Consider the following 22,009-nt stretch of genomic DNA (forward strand, 5'->3'; position numbering starts at 1 on the left):
CAGGATAGAAATAATTATATCATCATATACATAGTTGTCTCCCCATTCGTTGCATTCAACCCACCATAAATAGCCTTCCACTTTGCACAAGCTCTATTGAATGAAAGCTGTCTATCTCGATCGTGTAACTTTCTAAGGTTCTAATGACGCAAGTGTCATCTAGTGTGCAGCCCATATTCCACCTACGCCTCTTCTAGCCCGCTCTTTATCTCGAGTGCCTCCCCCCTCCAGTTCAGAGCTGAAGCGTCCAAGAAGCGCAGCTCGCCCAAGACGCGAGCTCCTACACCCACAAAGGAACCGGAGTTGGTTTAGCGGTGTTTTCAGTTAGGATGTGAAGTTGCTTTCTCTTTTTGATAACATTTTTCAGGAGGTAATCTCATTCTGCCATGATGAAACTTGTGTTTGTTATTGCCGTGGTTGCATCCTTCTTTGCAGGTAAGCTATTAGTACTCTCTGTTTGTTTCAAGGTGCGTGGACTCAGCACATTTCAGCACCATGGATAGCAGCTGTGTATCGTGCGCTGCATGCAGTAAATTTTGCGTGCAGTAGGAATTGTGTTGTTTTCTTTTTAAGAAAATAAGCAAGAAAGAAGAAAGATACATCTTCATAGTTACTTCTCTAGGCTACCTCAAACATTTCTTATTTATTTTTTACAAAACAATTTGAAGAAAATGAATCTTGAGGTTTCAATTGGCTTTAGACATGTTTTTTACAAGGTAGAACGCTTTCCTATATTTTTCAGAAACTGACGCATTTTAGATCAAATCCCTACCCGTTCAACAGCAAAACATGCTCTTTTAATTTACAGAACATCTAGCACTTCCAATCGGGAAAGATCGACAGAGAGAAGATGTGGTAGGAAACATTGCTCTTCATTTGATCACCATGTGAACACGTCTAGAATACATTTCAGTTATCCGAAAATTAACTATCATCGTCAGAGGCTCATGCAAGGTTATGTCTTTTCAGGTAACACGGTGTTTGGTTGAAGTCCTGTCCAAGGCTCTCACCAAACCAGACTCTCACCCACTAGATCAGGAATGCAAAGACATTCTCAAAGCAGGCAAGTCGTTTAAATGTGTATTAGCATAGTTGTTTGTTGCAACAGTTTGGATTGTCCTCAGTTGCACTGTTGATGATAAGGAATGCCCATTCTATAATACTATTTGTAAACATATACAAAGTATAAACCTGCATTCAAGTCAAACCGGCATTCCCTAATAATGATTGTTGGTGGTATAATATTGCTGAACCAATACTTGTCAATAGTGTTCTTGTTTATGAGTAGAAGTCAAAATTGACTTCCTCTCCTTGCCTTCTCTCCCTCATTTTGATCAGAAAATATATAATGTACAGTGAAAGCAATGGTTAATGATTAATTAGTGCCAGCAATTGTTCCTGTTCTATAATGTTATGGAGATTAGTGGTTATTGCCACTATTGAAATTCATATTCATGTTGATTCGGGGACATAGCTAGTTGGTGTTGACAGTGCTCAGATCTCTCACTCAGGTCAGAGAGACCCAGCATGGTTCTGTTGAGGAAATATCAAGCTCACAGCAACCAGTTGCTTGTATGAAAAGAGCAACCCAGATTAGCATAGCACTGCATTTTATTTATGGAATTCTCCTATAATGAGGTTGAAGCCAACATCACAGACGTTAATGGTCTTTCTCCATGAATGCACTGTTGAATGCCAATTGAGCAGCAGTCACAAACTCAGGTCCTGGGCCTTTGAGTAACACAGATCTGGATGAGTATTTAATTAGTAGATGCAAATGATGTGTTTGTTTAAATGCAGGGCTAGAACAAAAGCCAGAGTTCTCAGAGCCATTGAGTCTTCCTTCTTATCCTCTCTTCTTCCTCAGGCTCCAAACATGCTCCTCTGGAGAAGAGAATTGATGAGGAGGTTATGACACACGAAGAGGAGGTCAAAGGGCATGAGGAGGAGCCTGAGGTCCGGCGGACGGACGTGAAAGACATCGAGGCGCTCCTGAAGTCCGTGGAGGAAAAACGAGAGAACCCAGAGGATGAACGTAGTCAGGAGTCATGGGACCTGGATGAGGGGAAGGAGAAAAGACATGAGAAAGAGGAGGAGGAGGAGAAAGAGGAAGACAGAGAGAAGAGATGGAAGCCCACGCATCGTTATCACCATAAGAAGAAACACCAGAAACGAGATGAGGAGCCCTCGGAGGAGGAGGCAGACAACGAACGCAGCCAGGAGTCCTGGGGCCTAGATGAAGATAAGGAAAAGAGATCAGAGGATGAGGAGGAGAGTGAGGAGAGAGAGAAGAGAATCTGGAAGCCAACACACAGATACCACCACAAGATAAAACACCAGAAACGTGATGAAGAGCCTTCAGAGGAACAGAGGGAAGAGCCGGACAATGAACGCAGCCAAGAGTCTTGGGGCCTGGACGAGGAGAAGGAGAAGAGACATGAGAAAGAGGAAGAAGAGGAGGAGGAAGACAGAGAGAAGAGAATCTGGAAACCCACACATAGATATCACCACAAAAAGAAACACCAGAAACGAGATGGTGAATCATCAGATGAGGAATCTGAGGAGGCAACTTCCCATGAAAAGAGATCAGAAGAGTCAGAAGAGGAGGAGGAGGAGGAGGAGGAGAGAGAGAAAAGAATCTGGAAGCCGACACATAGATATCACCACAAGATAAAACACCAAGCACACAAACGCAGTGAAGGAGAATCAGAAGAACGCAGCCAGGAGTCCTGGGGTCTAGATGAAGAGAAGGAAAAGAGATCAGAGGATGAGGGGGAGAGTGAGGAGAGAGAGAAGAGAATCTGGAAGCCAACACACAGATACCACCACAAGATAAAACACCAGAAACGTGATGAAGAGCCTTCAGAGGAACAGAGGGAAGAGCCAGACAATGAACGCAGCCAAGAGTCCTGGGGCCTGGATGAGGAGAAGGAGAAGAGACATGAGAAAGAGGAAGAAGAGGAGGAAGAAGATGAGAGAGAGAAGAGAATCTGGAAGCCCACCCACCGATATCACCACAAGAAAAAACACCAGAAACGCACTGGAGGTTCCTCAGAGGAGGAAGAGGAGGAACGAAGGAGTGTGCCAAATGAGTATGAAGAAGAAAAGAGACATCTTCAGGAAGACCACATGGAGGAGGAGGAGAAGAGGTTCAGAGATGAAGAAGAGGAGAGAGAGAGGCAGGAGGCTCTGAGGTATCCAACTAATTCTATCTGTCCAGGATAACCCTATCAGACTCCATTGTCACTATTTTTCAGGGAGTTAAAGGATCTGTAAAATAAACACTGAAAATGATTCGGTAGAATAGAGACATTTTAACAGGTTTTGTTTGACAGGTACCTGGAGGAGAAGAGGAGTGAGGTGGAGAGACACCTCCTTGGCAAGGAGGAGGCGTATGACAAGCGTTCACCCTGGGCGTACAGAGGCTACTACCACCCTGCCTGGTGGAAGAGAAGCCTAGAGGGGCAACACACAACCCCCTCACACAAGGTTTATAAATTATGTTTATTTTTCACTTTTAGGCATTACAGCCTTCATTATGATACAGTATATCATCTGCAATAACATTGGAAGCTTAGCCTATGGTTTATTTAGATTCTAAAGTGTATATTGATATTTTGAATGTGTTTTGTATCAAAATTGACATGATTTATAATGTTAATGAAGCTGGAGGAACTGGCCAAGCTGCTGAGCTATAAGAGGAACCAGCTGGCCAGCCAGGTGGAGCCAGAGGGGGTGAAGAAGAGTAGACTACATCAGAGACCACTGACCCCAGAGGAGGTAACATTTACACAAACACAGACAATAACCTGAGTGTGCTGAGCTGAGTCTGTCATCGAGAGACGAGGAAACGTGGCGCTTTCACCTACAGTATAGAATATCCACTGTATTATGCTCACATGATGCTCATACAAATGATGCTAAAGTAGAGAGGTAAACAGTAAAAGCCACATACTTATTAAGCCACAACTCTATTTGGATAATCAAGCGTAATTTCACTATGACTATAAGTGACTAAGTGAGTAACCTATTAAATATCCAAATGATTATTTCAACGGCATGAAAATAACATATGGTTCCAATATTGCCCATTTAATTGCTTGTTATGGGGGCATACCAAAGCCATATATATATATATATATATATATATATATATATATATATATATATATATATATTCTAGGAGCTCTGGCTCAGACAGAGAAAGTGGGACTCAATTTGAGCCTGTGGAACCAACGAGACCATCTGTGCAAATGCATGCAGAAAGATGCCCCCTGCGAGCATGTTCTAGTTCGAGGTGCGCAGTAAGCAAATGAATAATGCAAAGAATACATTCAGACGTAACACGTTGTTCGTTGGAACTCGTCAGTTTGAAAGGGTCTAAGCAGGTGTAAACAAGAGAAAGACAGCGACCCTGTTCCAAACGGTCCGCTGTGTGGTATTCATCTGAGCAATAAAAGCACAGGCTATGATGTACAGTCTCTATAAGCACAGTGTGATTCTCTATCGCTCTATAAATCTCTCTCTCTCTCTTTTTCTCCGCTTGCCTCCTCCTCGTTTTTTTTTTTTTTTTTTACCCACTGCAGTGATTGCACCAAAACCCTCGTAATTATATCCTCCCTGAGCGACCCTAAGTGTCAAAATACCCCTATTATAGAGAATGGTGCTGTTGCCCGTGAAGAACTCCCCATCATTCAATATGCTTTGGAGCAGTGAAGAACAATGGGGAGAGGGAGAAGGGGGGGTGCTGGTGCTGGTGCTGGTGCTGGTGGTGCAGACTTATTATTCTTCATCTTGACAGCACTACACTGCTGCATCCTCCAACTGGGAGCAGAGCAGTGGGAACAGAGCCATTCATACAGAAACATGTACAGTATTTATGACTTTGAGTGTGAATACCAATTGACCCTCCTTAATCCAGAACTCATTTCCAGGCAAAGTTTTGGCTAATAAACAAGAATCCAGGGATCTCACATTTTACAATACTGGAGGGGAACTGAAAACATTGCAGGCATCGGGTGGCAGGTATTTAATGAACCATACTTGGTTCACAGTCTAGAATGATTTTGTAACTGAACTTAACCCAATAGTCTACTGTATGTGTGTCTGCGTGTGTGTTTCAGGAGAAAGAGCTGGAGAACCTTGCAGCGATGGACATTGAGCTTCAGCAGATCGCTGAGAAGATGCATGTGAACAGGAGTGAATGAGACAGAGGTAGACAGACAGACAGACACAGGGACACGAGTGGTGGACACCAACTCATCTACAGCTACCATCTCTGTGTGCTTGCCTTGTTTACTAAAAGACAAAAAAATTAATATCAAAGCCTTGCTACTGATTCTGTTGTGTTAACCTTTGTATCTGTGACATTTTGATGTTATCAAAAGAATCAGCATGGGAAATGTCTTGACGTTTATAGATATTACTAAATCAATGCTTTGCTGATTCGTTAAAAAGATTTCTATGAATTTCAAGTATGCTTTGCCAAACAGTTCCAACTTTTGAATGGTTGTTTGTGTTTTTCTTGACTGTTTGTTTCATCAATCTGCATTTAATAAAATGAAGTTTTCTGGGACCAAACCAAAACATATCTCTCAGGGTGTTTTATTGTTCAGAAACATTAATAGAGAGAGCACATAATCACATGGACAGTCAAATACAAAATGAACAGTGTTGTTTTAGCACTGTGTTTTATTTAAATGTTCATACACAGTTGCAATGCTTTGTGTGAGGCTGCAATGACACATGGCTCATTTACTACATGGCACTTAGTGCTAAAAAGAATCATAAAATAAAAACAAAAACATCGCTCCACTGCATACTCAGAGCTTGAAGCCTCCAAGAGCAGCAGGGCAGAGAAATAGCCTTGTTTCTTTTTAACATGTCTCAAGAGGACAGAGACAGATATTTCTTCTTCTGTACTGGCCACAGAAGAGCAGTTAAATCTTACTCTGGCTTACTCTGCTCATCTCCCCTCCTTCAACTCAACTCTGCTGAAAGATGGACAGGTGAAAGCAACAGGGTGAATGCCTATCAGGTATTTATTCTCACATCGATGCAGAAGGAAAGGAGACAAGAGAAGGAGACAAGAGAAGGAGGCAACATTAAACCTGAGGTTTGTAGTGTTTTATCCTTCGGTCTCTGCCAGTTTTTGTCTCTTTGGCGCCGGCTCCTCTGCTTTTTGCGAGCCTGTTGCTCTTGGGGTGTCTGTGGCAACTGTTATCCCACTGAGGAGGTAACCCCCGCCCCCGCTCATCAGCAGTAAAGGGTGTGTCCTGTTAGGCAATACCTACAGAAACCAAACAGAGAGAGAAGAAGAGGGTTTGGAAGAGGAAGCATTTATAAAAAATAAAATAAAATAAAAAGTAGTCACTCCCTACAAAACATATGCTTACATAGGGATACTATATGCTATGCTAGATGCTATACATGAGGACGTTTTTTTTAGAGCAAGACATTTGGAAGGGTCATTTTGCTGTTAATATCTTCGGGGAAGATAACTGAATGCCATCCAAGTTGAGTGCATGACTCACCTGGTAATGTCTGATCCAGGAGTCAGTGAGTCTGAGGCTGACAGCACCACCTAGTTCCCGGAGCTTTGAGTAGCATTCAATCAGAGGCTGAGAGAGAGAGAAAGACAGACAGAGAGAGGGAGAGAGAGAAAGAGAGAGAGAGAGTTTTAATAACAAGAGCACAATAAAAGGTTACCACCAGTATGAACATGATAGGTGTAATAACTCCTTGACAGTGACGGGGGGGGGGGGGGGGGGGTCATCCAATGGAGTAGAGCAATAAGCTGAGCTTACCTCTTTATACTGGCTGTACACGACAAAAGGTCGAGAGGGGGCCAGGAACTTGATCAGGCCCATTAGAACTGGCAACGGGTGGAACCGACTGGCTATGACCAACCTGGGGAGGACAAGCAGAGAGATGACCAACAATTGTCTGAAATACACCTACAGCCTCTACCCATAGTGTAAGCAAGCAATATGCTGCAATTGCCATGTACTGTAGCCTGTTAAGACAGTTGTTATCATATTGCTTGCTGCTTACACCGATGACAATCCTCAGACATCTAGTATAGGATGTCTATGGTTTGTGGCTAGGGATTGATTTATCACTGAGGGTGTAGTTTGGTCAGATATGGGGGGTGGGGTTGTGCTGTTAGAGGTCACTTGAAGAGTGCTTCATGAACAAGCAGATCAACACACACACAGGAGGAGATGACAACTCCTGTACGCGGAGCCCATCAATCATTTTGAATTGTCGAAATAACAAGTATGAAAAGAACTGCTGAGCAATGTTTTAAAGTTCACCTTGAGACGCTGACATGGACATGCCTGAGTACATTCAGACGCTTTTGGACAAGACAACGCAAACGTGGCTGCAGGAGAATACAATGGATGGGTGTTTTTCAATGCTCAACACACATGGTTAGGTGAGATATTAGTACCGTATAGGGATTACAAGGGACTGTTTACTTCAGGTTTATTACTGCTTATTTGTCGTTTATGAACCAGATGTATGCTGCATCAGCACAGAGTGGTGAGGGAGAAAGGAGGAGAGGTAAGGGATGAAGAAGGGGAGTGTGATGATGAAAGAAGAGATAAACAAAAAAACAAGACTGATGGGAAGAGAGTGATAATAGAGAAAAGGGAGAGTCGGTTGGAGGAGGACAGATTATGTGTAATGAGGAGAGAGCAACGAAGGAGAGATTAGAGAGAGAATGATGAAGAAGACAAAAGAGAGAGTAATTAGAGACTAACCCGTCTGCGTTCTTCCCCTCAAGCACCGCCGCTGCAGCTGCTAGTTTCTTCCTCCTCTCCTCCATCTTTACCTTCTTCTCCTGGGCCTGTCAATCAATAATAAACCACACACTTGTTATTTAATTCATGCACCTTGGTGGGAGTGTGAAGTAGCAGCATCTCATATGATCAGTAACAGTGTTGACATACTCTGATCTCTTTGCGTTTCTCCATCTCCTTCTCCTCTTCAGTGGGGTCTGTAGTGGTACTGGTACTGGTACTGGTACTGGTACTGGTCTCCATGCTCTGGGACTCAGGACTGCCCTCCTGCACTGGGTCCGTCTGGGCCGGGTCGGCCTGCTCCTCCTGCTTGCTTCCATTGGCCTGCCCAGCATCTAGGGTTGGCATGAGAAATATGACGCCGACAGCGTTTTTCATTTCACAAATGTGTCTCCATCCACATTATTAGCAGCTAGCCACCATAGCAGACACTTTGCAAGGTGATGCTGTAGGCCTAGAGCTGAAAGGTTTACTGCTTGATGAAGTCATAATAAAACCCAATCAAAATAATAACAGTTATAGTGATTCAATTGTAAAAGATTTCCATCACCGCCCCCACCCACCCTACCAGTGTTGGGGACTCTGGCCTCCGTATTAAGGTTCCCCGCCAGCAGAGCGTTTACGTGACAGATGGGGAACTCATGGAGCGTATCGTGGAAGTGGGCTGGGAAGCCAAAGCTATCCACTCCTGCCCGGGTAGGACCCCCTCCTGGGTACATTTGTACCACTGAACCATAGCCTGGGATAGAACATGGGGAAGAAACACATCGCAATCATGGTGAATACTGAAGGGATGGAAAGAAAAGCTGGGCTTAATTCAGATCGGCACAATGTTAAAGTATGTGCAGACTGCTCAGCTACTACTGGATATGGACAGTGGGCACGAGGAGAGAATGCAAATCGATGGTTAAAACTTACAGGTCGGGTGCTAACAAGAAATAAACACGACACAGAGTAGTAAACATTCAGTACCTCCCATCCTCTCCATGACGGCACCCAGCACCAGGCCAGCGCAGGTCTCAAACACCAGCACCTTACTACCAGCATGGATATTCCCCAGAGTCAACATCTGGGCCAGGGTGTCGTACCGCAGGTGACTGGAACACAGGACGGGGGTTAGAACAAGCTTCTCATACACACACACACACACGCACGCACGCACGCACAACACTTACGCCAATCCTATGATTTTAAATCTGTGTAGGGGAGTGGACAAGCGTACACTTCAGGGAAAAGGATGGACAATTGGGAGGCAGGGACACAATGGGATAAAGGACAATTGGGATGCACAGACAATGGGATTGAGCCGAAATGTTATAATTTCGCTGTCATGGCATCACTACAGTGTTGAAGCTAGTAGCTGTCTGTCTGGTTAGCTCACCATATTTTCCCCGGTTCTCTGCCATGGTACATCAAAGCCAGGATACGACAGGAGGGTCTCAGAACTGTCAAACTGCTCTCATACCTGTGGGAACACAAGCCATTAGAAACACACAATGCCTTCTCCTCGTCATATTCTGACCTCCATATGGATTCTATACATGCAAGGGGCTGTTTAACAGACCCAGATTGAGCCTGAACTAAAAAGCAATAAAGACTCTGTACTGCACATAGCTGCTTTCTAGTCCAGGATGAATACGATTTAATCTGGGTCCATATATCCAGACTGAAATCAGGACTTCTTTCTTTGACTCACTTTTTCTTCTTCTTCTTGATGTATTTCTCCTGTGCAAACTCAGTCTTATCCCTGAACGTAGTGCTATTATCTATCAGATGCTGAACGATTTCCTGTGTAGAGGAAAGGAAGTGGGTGAGTAGTCTGTAAGGCATCTTCAACATACAGTGACAAGGGTTCGACAACACATTTATAACCTAGCTTCATTCACATTATGGTTTTACAATGGTGTGGCATTTCATTTCAGACAAATAAAGCAATACTGCCATAATAATTCCTTTATCATTTTGTGCAACCCTTTCAGCTAAGCCATGCATGTGCTGTGCCTGTTCATGTACACTACCTGTCCCTTCAGACCCTTCTCTTTGAGCGTCTCAATGTCGTCTCTGGTGAGTTTCTGTGATTTCCCGTCGTCCAAAATGTTCCTGTTGTCTGTCCCTGCCTCTTTGGCATCTGGAGAGAGGTACAGAACAAAGACATACTACTAGACACAGGACCTACTGTACACTTCAACATCTGAGCCACTTTACCCTAAACAATGTACTGTAATGCATCCCATTCTCAATGTTGGTTAGTGTGCCTCTAAAATACCATGAACATAAACCATCACATCAAACTGGATGATTTGATAAACATAAGTAGGTACACTACACCGGAAGAGACTAGAAGGGCTTGTCAATATCACAGAGCAGTCTCATTCATACTGTTATGATTAGGATGAGATGTGGTAAGTAAAGTGTACTGTACCTGCAGAGCTCTCAACCAGCTTAGGTTTCCGTGGCTGTAGCATCCCACCCGGGACAACCTCAAACGAGGTCCCGTACAACTCCCCTATAGCATTGTCCAAGAAGAACCACTGCTTCTCAAAGACCATCTTCCTGGAGTTGGAGTGATGAAGACATTACTAGATCATCACCTCCACAAACATGTCCCAATATATCATTAGGAAAGTCCAACAACCAAGACACATTATTTAATGTGGCAACAGACAAACACTTCTTCTACAGTCAAGACATTAACTCAACCAGATAGGCTTTTGATATAAGGACAAGAGGTCTTGTCACCTGGTCAGGAGACCCTCCTCAGTCAGGCTTGGTTAGCTAGCTACCTTGATGTATGTGTCTATCAGGGAAGATCAGCCTGGTTGAGGGTCTCCCAGTTAGATGTCACCTAGACCTGGATCAGCTATGTGCTTGCATCATGACATTCTGCTGGCTAACCATGGCTTGGGCAAAATGTTTTGGTAGCACTGACTGAGCATCCAACAATCCACAGCAGCAGCTAGCTAGTAGAGCAGCAGTACATGCTAGATAGACCTTACTAGCTGCTAATGTCACCACAGGCAAACAAACTACGTTGCCGGTGATATGCTTGATTAACAGTAGTGAAGCGTACTCACTTTTTCTTATGAATTTGCACAGCTTTGTAGATATCTCCTCGTTTTAATACAATGAAGTCTCCCTCTTTGACTCTGTACGAGGAGTCATCATCTCCATTCGCATTGTCCGCCATAGCTAATAAAGGTGGTTTGCTGGCTTGAAAACCAGCTGACAATGTAACGCTACTCTTAAACTACTAGAATTTTCGTTTTTAATAATGAAAAGGCACGATGTAGTAATACAATAGAAAGATAATCAGCTATCTATACTCCCACGTGCTAACTTGCGTGCAGTTGTAGTAGCTATTTCCGTAGCAGGTCTATTAGTCGATCACAGATGGCGCAGAAAGTAGATGAGTAGAGGATGTATGTATGTATGTATGTATATGTGTGTGTGTGTGTGTGTGTGTGTGTGTGTGTGTGTGTGTGTGTATTACAAGGAACTATGGTATGCAGTTTATTGAACAATGTCGATTCTGCCAAACATTTCCCATTTTCAATGGACAAACCTGTGTTACAACCTTACAACACAGCCTGCAGTCATCTGTAGCCAAATCACTATTTATCTTTGATCTTTTATCAATGACAACAATACACCAAAAACAGTATTTATCAGATTTATTTGTGGTTCAGTGGAGCCAGTGATTGGAAAAGCTAGTGTTTTCTGTGTAAACAAATGTCTCTGTATGATAATGAACCCACCACCAGTAGTTTTTTGCAATTCTGTTGGACTTGTAGGCCTAAACTTGCAAAAACATCATACTGTAAAACTAAATAAAAACGCTATTAAATGTATAAAAATACAGAACCGAACAACCTTTTCAAATGATTGTAAAGATACACAATTGAATTCAATGTCTCAAGAAAACTGTTATCTTGGTCTTTCAGCAACAGAATGTGGTTCGGATGAAGCCGTCCAAATCACTGTCAACTACAGTGACGAGCCTGCTGGTTTTCATCATCACAAACCAGGAGAAGCTGGTGACCACTTCAGTTCAGAGTTCAGTTCATGTAGCAATCATCATCAGACAAAGGCTTTCAAGGGCAGAGATTGTCCACCCTTTGTTCAAGGGGTGATATTGTTGTGAGACACAGTCAGACATATGTTTTTCTCGACATTTACAATACAACGTGACATTGATAATGAAATCACTGCTCTCTTATGGAAATTCAATGTCATGAATTTTGGACTGCATGAATAGTCTTGTATTGTAAGATCCCAAGGTATGAGGGGGGGCACTAAATGAAGCTGACGCCGCAGACATTCATTCCTGCCCCCCTGTTAGTTTGTGGAACAGTTCCTCGTCCAGAGTCTGGTTCTGGTCTTTGGATCGTGTGGAGAGGAAGATGTAGCCTCCGATGTACTCATGGACCACCTTACAGTCACAGCTCACACAAGAGAAGGCTATCGATACGTTCTGGTCAAACTCTATGGCCACCTGGAAACATGAAAACAGGTGGATGATTACCTTACCTCCATCAAATAGACAACTTATCAACACTAAATGGGGCAAAATATGTCCCTAAAGATATTCTCAACTTGGACAACATATGACTTTATCTAAGGATTACATTGTGTGCTATGATTGTCCAACCCTCTGGTAGGGGCGGAACAGTGGAACAAGAGTAGCTCGTGTGTATTCACCTGTCTGATCTCCCAGTTGACATTCCACTGTTTCATGTTGGCGAACCTCCATGTGGTGACAGGTAGCCCCGTTGACATGTCAATACGGATCAGACGGTTGTAGGAGATGCCCAGTAGCTCATCCTTCTTGCTCCCTCTGAATCTGTAATGCACACACATGCACAGGCACAGGGAAACGTTATCATTGTCTCACATGCCAGCTTTGGAGGGCCTTGTGTTAAGTTTGAAATTCAGTTAGTACTGTACTTGTCGTGGTCTCTAGAATTTAAGTATGTGTGATATGTAGCTAAATACCTGACAATGTAGTACTTGATGCCAAACTCAGGCAGTGACTGCCAGGCCTGGATGAAGCGCATCTTAGCCTCATTGAGGGAGAGCCGGCCGATGTTCTGATGGGCCTCCAGGATACGAGCTGTCAGCTGGACACAACCAGTAGGGAATGGTTCAGTCATTGTGTAGCTTTAATATAGTGTACCATATATCTAGTTATTACAGTATACACACACCTGCTTGTTCTTGTACTTCTTGACGTATCGAGGGGACACAAAGCACTCTGCATTCATCTCCATGGTGTCGAGGTCTGGGGCCGCCTGGCCAGAAGGGGGCGCCAGACTCTTCATCTGCAGGAAGGACTGGATGTTCCTGACCTCTGACCTGTAGGAACTATATGCCATCGTCTTCCCCTTGGAGGCCAGGATACAGGCAGCCTTCCACTTGGCGTATTGTGTCTCCTTTATTCCCAGGAGCATCAGAAGAGAAAGGACAAATATTATAGAGCGATTACATGGGGAAAGTGGTACCACAAATAACTAGCCAAGATGCTAGACTGATCATTAATCACAGCAATGACTGATCATCAATCATATGGACACCTGTATATTTAAGGGGGGAGAGGAAAAGAGACATGGGAGGTATAACTCACGTTGTCACAGCGGATGTACACCTCGTTCATCCCGTCAGCCACTGGGAGCAGGAGCTTGATGCCAAACTTCTTATCCGTCACGTTGACATCAGGGACGACCTCACAGCCTGTCATGTGACCAGGAAATCCACAGTGGTATTAGGAAAGACTGCAAGAGACTTGCTTTCTACATGTCTTGTCACTGTAATGTTTCCTCGTGTAAAGAAATAGATGAGCTCGGAGAGTGTAGCGCTCACCTCTCAGATGGAACTGTTCTATGGGCTCTCCAGAGTCAGCTTCCTTGTTCTTGTAGTAGGAAATGGTGGTGTCCTTAAACACGAACCAGTACTCCTTATACGGCCTCAGCGTTAGTCGTTTAGGCCTGATGTGAGAAACAAAACAAAAAACGCTCTGTGAAGACAAATGTTGTGTCCTCACAATTGTCACACTGTCGGTCTGGGTGATCTACATAATGGACTTGAGGCAGAATATAGAGTTCAACCTTTTATTTGAAATGGCATTATGCTTCTAGTACTCATCATGGAAGGTCTCTGTCTACGATGCATCCATATGGTACCGGTAATTAACTGCAGGAGTGTAAAATCTGAAATCTTTCACCAATCAGTGATTGCTGCAGTGTTAGAGAGCAACAGACAGGGGGCGCTGTGACCCTTAGCGACACAGATTTTCTACTTCTGTGGTTGGCTATATCTCAATAGTTTGGAAGTGGCATCCTCTACAAGTCTTCTCCCACCAGTCCCACCCATACAACACCTGGTGAGCATCCCTCACTGTTGGTTTAATCTATACAGTCTTTTCATATCAGTGCAGATACAATAGAAGAGACCAGGAAAGGGAACCACGCTAGACTATTGAGACGCACCCTGGTTGTGCAGCAGAGACAGTATGATAGTTGTATGTGCTGTGTGTGGTGGTCATCAGGAGTTACCTGAACAGCTTCAGGGAGTCCGCCAGCTTAGGAATGTCTGTGATGTCTTCCTGGGGGAGGGAACAAGAGAAGGGTCAATTATCCTGTGACTTTCAGTGACATCATCATGTTAAGACATGCAATTCGAGAAGCCTACAGTACATACATCAATCCCTGCTTAAAAAAAAACAGGTGTTCTCCCATGGCTCTGAAACTGTGGCAAACAAAGGATTAGGGTTCCTACAAACAGTTATTTGAACTACACTTACCAGAATTCTGTCTGTGTTTGCTCCTTCAAGTGTCACCTCCAGGTTGGATAGTGCAGCGTCTACTTCATCGATCTCCGGTTCATCGGAGTAGTCCAATGGTTCAGTCGACATGGTCAATTTGCATATGTGATACTGAAACAACAGAAACACATAATAATCATCACTGTCTGATAGGTAGTGTATCATACTGAAAATATTAAGCCACCTTTCACACTAAAAATTGGATATGAAGAACTTTACATGACTAAAAAGCCACTGTGAAAGCTTTTAGCTATGTAAATGGCAGGTATGAACCTGACTTTAATTTACACTTGATGATGCCATATTATGGTGCAACTGTTTTATGAGGCAGAGAGACGCTGTTATACGATCCTCTGATAGCCTGGGAGTAAGAGTGTATCCGAGTACAAAAGTCTCAGTGATTTCACAATCATTGTGAAATCTCACAACAGCTTTTAGAAATCTGTTCAGGGTTCTAGTCTAAGTTGGAAGAGCAAAGAGCTGAAGAATAGATCATTTTGAGAGAAGATTTTTCCTTAAATGTTATTGTTGTTTTGGCATTTTTTCTTGCACCAGAAAAGCTCAAGCTGGTAACCAGACTGCCTCTTTCCCCCCCTTTCTCTCCCTCCTACTCCCTCTCTCTCTCTCTCCCTCCTACTCCCTCCTCCTCTCCCGTGGGATTCTCTTGTACCAACACGCCTCCCCTGGGAATGGGATAAACCGGTTCTCCCAGCAGGATAATAGTCTGAGCCGCCAGCCACACACACACACACACGCACAGGCACACACACACACACACACACACACACACACACACACACACACACACACACACACACACACACACACACACACACACACACACACACACTATAATACCAATTTACCCATGAGAAAATATATAGCTCAGAGCTATTTATTACAGCTGGTTTATTTAAATCAAGTTTCTGCAGTCTTTATTGGCACATTTTAATACATGAGTTTAGTATCACATTTTAAAATCAGGCGGATAGCTACAGTAGGATTGATATCATCAATCATACGCATGGAATACAACAGTTTTTGCTGTGTCAACCTACAAACAAATACAATCTACAAACCAATTCAATTACAAGTGTCCAATATTAAGTGAAATGGGAGATGGAGTGGTTGGGGCACTGGGTTGAGGGTTGTATTTAGCATGTGTCGTGGGGAAAGGTGTACAATAGACAGGTGAGGTTGGTTAAAGGTGTACAATAGACAGGTGAGGTTGGTTAAAGGTGTACAATAGACAGGTGAGGTTGGTTAAAGGTGTACAATAGACAGGTGAGGTTGGTTAAAGGTGTACAATAGACAGGTGAGGTTGGAAAACGTTACCTGTAAGGAGGCGAACATGAGCATCTCCTCCTCTGTACAGTCAATCTCCTCCAGCAGGATAGCCCAGCGAGCCTGCTCATACAGCTGAGTTATCCTCACAGCATCGTACTGCAACACACACACACACACACACACACACACACACACACACACACACACACACACACACACACACACACAACCTCACTTTAATCCATCATACTTGACAATAATGAGCTCCCAATTCAGCAGGGATGTCAGTCAATGTCATCAGCATCGAAAACCTTCTGTGTAATAGGATCTCTAACAATGGTAACAGGCAGGCAGGCTCCTTACCTTTGGGTTAAGATCAAAGAAGCAGTGGTATTTGAATCGTAGCTGCAGCCTGTCATCATCCTGAATACCCTGCTCCATCAGAGAGCGTGACGAGTCCAGCCACCTGTCAATCACAGCAGCCACAAATCACAGTCACACTTTTAGATCCAGGGGTAAATGCAGAGCCATCCTACATTTTGGCCCCAAGTGTACCTAAACAATTAGCATTCTAATGTGCCTTCTGAGTGTAATGTTTTAGTACTTTGGGTGCCAACATGGTTTGAAAACTGAGTTGATCAAACGTTGTATATCTATACAGTAGGTCTGTGTATTTGTATATCTATACTGTAGGTCCGGGTCAATGTTAACAACCAAAACCTCAGAGCATCATGTTAATGATTATGTAAAAGAACATGTCTGCCCTGAGGCAGTAGAGAATTGCACAGCAATCAACAGTCAGTGTTGATGATGGCTCCTTACCCTGCATTGATGATGGCTTTGTCCACCATGGTGAGCTGCTGGTACATCTTGGCCAGCTCTGCAGGGGGCAGGTTGGGCTGGCTCGAAGACAGGGGGTTGTCCCCAAACCACAGGCTGGTGGCAGAGGCTGGCGTCCCGTTCTCTGGGTCGTAGGTTGCGGTCATGGTTCTACTGTATAGGGGGCTGCCTGGAGGGATGAGGTGGAGCAGATGGAAGATTTAAAGGGCTATTCCACAAAAAAATCCACAATTCACTTCAGGTGAAGAGATGGTAACACATTAGTCCTCTTGTTTTAAAGGGTGGGAGGTAAAATTAAAAGAATGACACAAAAGAAACCGCACTCAATACAATCCTTTGAAAAGCATGGGGAAGAATTGCAAAAGACTAATGAAACTGAAGACTTTATAATTTACAGGGCATGCAGAGGAGAGAGGCCTCATACAATAGAGAGTGAAAGGTTCTCTAGAATGCTCAGAAAAGTACCTAAGAAAGAACTATTTTGACCATACAATCTTATGAGGGGTGGTTTTAATGAGTTGGTGTGGAGAGAGAGAGCGAGAGAGAGAGAGAGAGAGAGAGAGAGAGAGACACAGAGAGAGAGACAGAGAGAGAGAGAGAGAGAGACAGATTAACTGAAAGACCATGAAAGAGAGAGCAAGAGAGAGAGACAGAGAGAGAGAGAGAGATACGAAAGCCTGGCAAACATGGCAGCGTACTGTGCTATTCTTTCAGATCTCTGCCACGACAGCAGTATTCTTTCAGATCTTCAGCAGCAGATTTATGTAGAGTTATGTATTACTTCTTTGATTGTTTCAGAAGTCCACAGAGCCATGTGAGCTTCTTCTGGGAGGGTGACTCATAAAAGTCACAAGTGTTCCACTTTGAGCTAGCCAGAGGTTTTAAAACTCCATGCGTTGCCATAGAGATGAACAAAATCCTTCATAACCTGGATTGTAACTTAGCATATACTACCGGCTAACTTTGTGAAATATGTATAAAACAGAAACAGAAAGAGATTAACTTAAACTCATAACACAAGATTAAAGTGATTACTAACATTATCAAATTCTAATAATCCATTAATAACATGCGTATAATGCACGATTAACATCCTTATATAATATGACTGTGCTTATAACATGCTTATTAACATGGTTATAGAGTGGTGTTTCTTACCTGTGCCCCCTGAACTTCCACCAAGGGTGTCCATGTCTAAAACGTCGTCCAACGCCAGGTTCTTCTCTTTCTTCTTCTTCTTCTTGGACCCGTCGTCTGGTGGCTTTATCAGAGACAGCTCCTCCGGTCTCCTGATGTCTGCAATGAGAAGAGCATCATGGGATCATGAAGAAACATGAGGACCACACATGTAACAACAGAAAATAAAATATTCTCTGTACACTGAAGTCTGTTTTGTAATGTGTATTGTAATACAGATTGATTGACTGACTGAAATTACAACAACAACAACAACAAAAACAACAACATTGAGAGGAGCACCCCCTCCCTGTCTCAAAGCAGAACAGGTCAGCATACTCACTGAGTACTCTGCAGATCTCAGTGACAGCCTTGAAGACCACAGAAGAGTAGCTGACGGTCAGTTTGATGGTCTTCATGTTGGGCAGCTGTATACACAGGGGCTTGTGCTGGGGTGTGTAGCGCAGGTCAGCATCAGCCTGGACCCCGTACTTGTCCAACGTCCAGTGGGTCTTCAGCAGCCAGCAGCTCCTCTGCTCCCACCACAGGGCATGGTCTGACCAGTCCTGGGGGGCCTCTGGAAGACAAGGAGAGAGAAGGGGGGGATAACGACCAACACTATCATTTGATTTAAAGGGATAGTTCACCCCGCAGGATCAATGTTTGTGGTTGACTGTACATTCAACACTGTTTTAATAAACTACAATGATCTTTCCCTGTTTCTGTGAAACATAGACCACTTTATGTCTGTGTTGTTAAGCCATACACACAGGTCACTATCATACACACAGGTGTAGAATAATAAAGCGACCTTTATCTGAGCACGTATCGCAAGTATTTCAAGTGTTCCATTTGGCAACTCCAGCCTGCGGCATGTTCAGGCCTTACTGTACTGCTACTGCACTGCCCACCAGTTCACTCCCAACCAACCACATGTGGCAGACTTGCCTACAGTACCACCCACAGGGAGCAGAGGGGTGTGGCTTGATGTCTAGGTATGACATCCTGTTATAGTATGCTTGGCTAAACCCAGACCAATGTCAGTCCAGCCTGATGACAGGTCAGTTAGTCATGTATTGTACAGTCATGTATCTAACTCTACTGTAGCTCATAAACACAGCACACCTAGTTTAGTCTGGGAAAGACAAGAGGCCAAAGGCATTTCCATGTGGTCTTCCCCTGGGGACTTCCCTCCATAGTGACTGAGTATCAGATAAGTGCTGAACTTCAGCCCCTGTGGAGGTGGTACCAAAGCATTGTGGGAAAACAATGCCACTGCAATGTAGAAGAATGCATGGCAAACAAGGGTGTGCCCCTCCCAGCACCATGCTTGAAAGAGAGGGAGAGAGACGGAGGGGGAGGAGAGAAAGGGAAGGAGAGAGGGAGATAGAGACAGTATCTGTACACACACACACACACACACACACACACACACACACACACACACACACACACACACACACACACACACACACACACACACTTACTGATCTTCTCCACCAGTTTGAGCATGAGTCCTCCGATGTGCAGGTCTCCCTTCACTCTTAGTTTGAACTTCATGGACTCGTCTCCATCTCTTTGGTCCACCTGGACAGACAGTTCCCACGATGTGTTCCCATACTCCGCTGCTGTGATCATGGCCCTGCCTGGAGAGAGAGAGTGAGAGAGGGGGGGGGGGGGTTAGTTAGGGTAGTATACTTCTACCATAGAGCCTACTGCTTTCATCTATCCTGTACTTCTGTGAGAGTAGCCCATCCTGCTGCGTTGTTCTAGTACAGCTCTGGCTGAGAATAGGACCTGTGGTTTCCATCTGAACATTGAGTGACTGATGAGAAGATCATCAGAGGCCAATCTCTGAGCTGCTACATTCATGAATCAAATATCAATCATCACCTATGGGTGCATGAGCTGTAACAGTTGGGCTTATGGCAGAGGTGAGGCTGCAAACAGTAAACAAACACAGCTGGTCTGAGACAGGAAATCACCTCTCTAATTAGAGTTTTGAACAGAGAGAGAGAGAGACTGGGGGGGGGGGGGGGGCAGAGAGTGTGAAATACAGTTCCTGGACAACTAGAGATAGAAGGAAAATAGCAAAATAAGGAGAGAGAAAGAGAGAGAGAAGGATGACAAGCAAGACATAGAGAGAGTACTACAGGTAGAGGGGGAGGAGAGGAGACAGAGAGGGGTGGAATGTGTGACGAGCAGGGACACGCATCTAGTGCAGGAGACACCATGCAAAACAACTGCACGACCCAAAGCTCCCTTCATCTCAGCTCTACCACAGTCAACAATGACACACACACACACACACACACACACACACACACACACACACACACACACACACACACACACACACAAGGAGAACAATAGCACCCTCCTGAGACGCTCTATTGGAGAGTCAGATTCTGTGGCCTGAGGCTATAGAAATACCTGTCCGATGGTATCTCTAAATAATAGGAATACCTGAAGCAGGGTCGGTAAAGCTACAGCATGTGGTCTAGAATATGTTATTTAATGAACCAGTTTTGAGAAGTTGCAAAACTTTTACTTTTACTCTTGGGTGCTACAATATTGATCAGAAAAATCTTTAGATATCAAGATCAAGCTGCACAGAGTCTACTGTCCTCTCTCAATCCATAGCTGCAGCGTTCCGTTGAAGTTTGAGCTTGTCAAATACAATCTGCAACTACTGTCACACCCCCACCGAATATTATGCAGCAGGCATCAATAAGCAATACATAACCAAAACAAAACATGGAACCAAAATAAAAGAACAAAACGTGATGATAAGATTGTTTGCCTTGGAATATTAGGGTTTCTACAAGGGAAAACTACAATAGAAACCTTAGCAAAGAGAGTATGCTACATGTAGTACATGAGTGGTACGAATCAGTGAAAAGTGTGTACAGTTGTACATTTTTAAACATTCCGAGAGGAAAGGATATACATTAGACTGTATGGTGGGCATCACCACTACAAAGCCCAGAGAATTAATACAGATCATGCTGTTTTTTTACATAGCCTACGTCGTATATGGTGAATAATTTCTATTCAACATGTTACATGTTCCTTTCTACTATGACTAAGAAAATTATGGGTATACTGACAAATATATTAATTTAGATTTAGATGAAATGCAAATAGGACAACTGCATTTCAAACCCGAAGGCCTAGTTCAGCCTAAAGTGGTTCAACGTACTAACAGCGATTGAACGGACACAAGGCTATCGCGAATCGAACATATCTCTCAGGTGAACAGTCGCCCTCTAACCTCAGGTTAAAGGACATGGAGAAGACTAAAACCCAAATACAAATCTTTCGAAAAATCGAACGTGTTCAATGCCTATGAAACAGGTAAACGGTTGATTCAACTAAATTCAATTTGAAACCGCTTGAAAAATACATTTTGAAACCAGTTAAAAGGGCTGGCGAAATGGATGTTTAGTAAGCTGTAACCAAATGTCAAACATATTGACAGTTATAATTTGAAACTCACCTTGATATAGTCTTAACGATAATCCTTCCCTGATTTTCTTCTCCCAGTGGAGAGCCCAGTTGCTGATCGAATAGAACCCGCCCTGTTCACTCAGGTAAGGAAGTAGTTCACGTTCTCAATACACAGTAACTACTAGTGCATAGTCATTCAATTACCATCTTCGTATCGGAATTTAATATGTTTGTTAACTTCTACCCCTTCACCATAAAGTTTGGAATAGGTTTGAGCGGAGCAGGTAGGCCCACACAGTATTTAACTTCTCTGTTATCACTGATGAGTCAGCGCACCATCCCTACAGTACACCGTCATCCATACATCCTGTGATGTAAAAGGGTTGTAATGTGTCATATGTCACCCGTTCTTTTGAAGGGTTATGAGGAAATTAACGCACTGAATAATAATAATACATCATATTACATGATTACACAGGAAGTCTGTTCCCTGAGTTATGTCTTTTGGGAAGTCGTTCATTCATGAGAATACACACTGCAGAGAGAGGTTGGTCAAGCCTGCCATCCTCAGGATGCTGCATGGTGGGGGAACTACTGTATTATTATCCAATACTGATGATATGAGTTCAGGTCT

The 22,009-nt window shown here is 43.7% G+C and overlaps 3 protein-coding genes across 4 annotated transcripts; 1 reads left to right on the forward strand and 2 right to left on the reverse strand.

Moving 5' to 3' along the window:
• Positions 1-389: 389 nt before the first annotated feature.
• chgb (chromogranin B) lies at positions 390-5,207 on the forward strand (the record flags this gene model as incomplete). The annotated part of the gene is made up of 6 exons (XM_083689342.1): positions 390-435; positions 992-1,063; positions 1,868-3,194; positions 3,336-3,489; positions 3,667-3,780; positions 5,124-5,207. The coding sequence occupies 6 exons, from the start codon at positions 390-392 to the stop codon at positions 5,205-5,207; spliced, it is 1,797 nt and encodes a 598-aa protein (XP_083545468.1).
• A 387-nt stretch (positions 5,208-5,594) lies between these two features.
• Positions 5,595-11,163, reverse strand: trmt6 (tRNA methyltransferase 6 non-catalytic subunit). 2 transcript variants are annotated; one of them, XM_083688522.1, is made up of 13 exons: positions 10,880-11,163; positions 10,228-10,358; positions 9,824-9,933; positions 9,502-9,593; positions 9,187-9,270; positions 8,778-8,902; positions 8,374-8,544; positions 7,956-8,140; positions 7,767-7,852; positions 6,807-6,909; positions 6,534-6,620; positions 6,111-6,289; positions 5,595-5,990 (listed from the first exon to the last, which is right to left on the reverse strand). In XM_083688522.1, the coding sequence occupies exons 1-12, from the start codon at positions 10,990-10,992 to the stop codon at positions 6,128-6,130; spliced, it is 1,449 nt and encodes a 482-aa protein (XP_083544648.1). In that variant the 5' UTR covers positions 10,993-11,163; the 3' UTR covers positions 5,595-5,990; positions 6,111-6,127. The 2 variants fall into 2 exon arrangements, with proteins under 2 accessions (XP_083544648.1, XP_083544647.1); XM_083688521.1 differs by having other exon boundaries at positions 5,595-6,289.
• A 325-nt stretch (positions 11,164-11,488) lies between these two features.
• fermt1 (FERM domain containing kindlin 1) lies at positions 11,489-21,536 on the reverse strand. The gene is made up of 15 exons (XM_083688569.1): positions 21,425-21,536; positions 19,413-19,571; positions 18,269-18,502; positions 17,908-18,045; positions 16,732-16,918; positions 16,273-16,375; positions 15,958-16,065; positions 14,602-14,733; positions 14,354-14,403; positions 13,662-13,786; positions 13,426-13,532; positions 13,010-13,234; positions 12,798-12,922; positions 12,504-12,645; positions 11,489-12,297 (listed from the first exon to the last, which is right to left on the reverse strand). The coding sequence occupies exons 2-15, from the start codon at positions 19,561-19,563 to the stop codon at positions 12,124-12,126; spliced, it is 2,001 nt and encodes a 666-aa protein (XP_083544695.1). The 5' UTR covers positions 19,564-19,571; positions 21,425-21,536; the 3' UTR covers positions 11,489-12,123.
• Between the last annotated feature and the right edge of the window lie 473 nt (positions 21,537-22,009).

The sequence above is a fragment of the Argentina silus genome (genome assembly GCF_951799395.1).
Source record: "Argentina silus genome assembly, chromosome: 17".
Taxonomy (NCBI): Eukaryota; Metazoa; Chordata; class Actinopteri; order Argentiniformes; family Argentinidae; genus Argentina; species Argentina silus.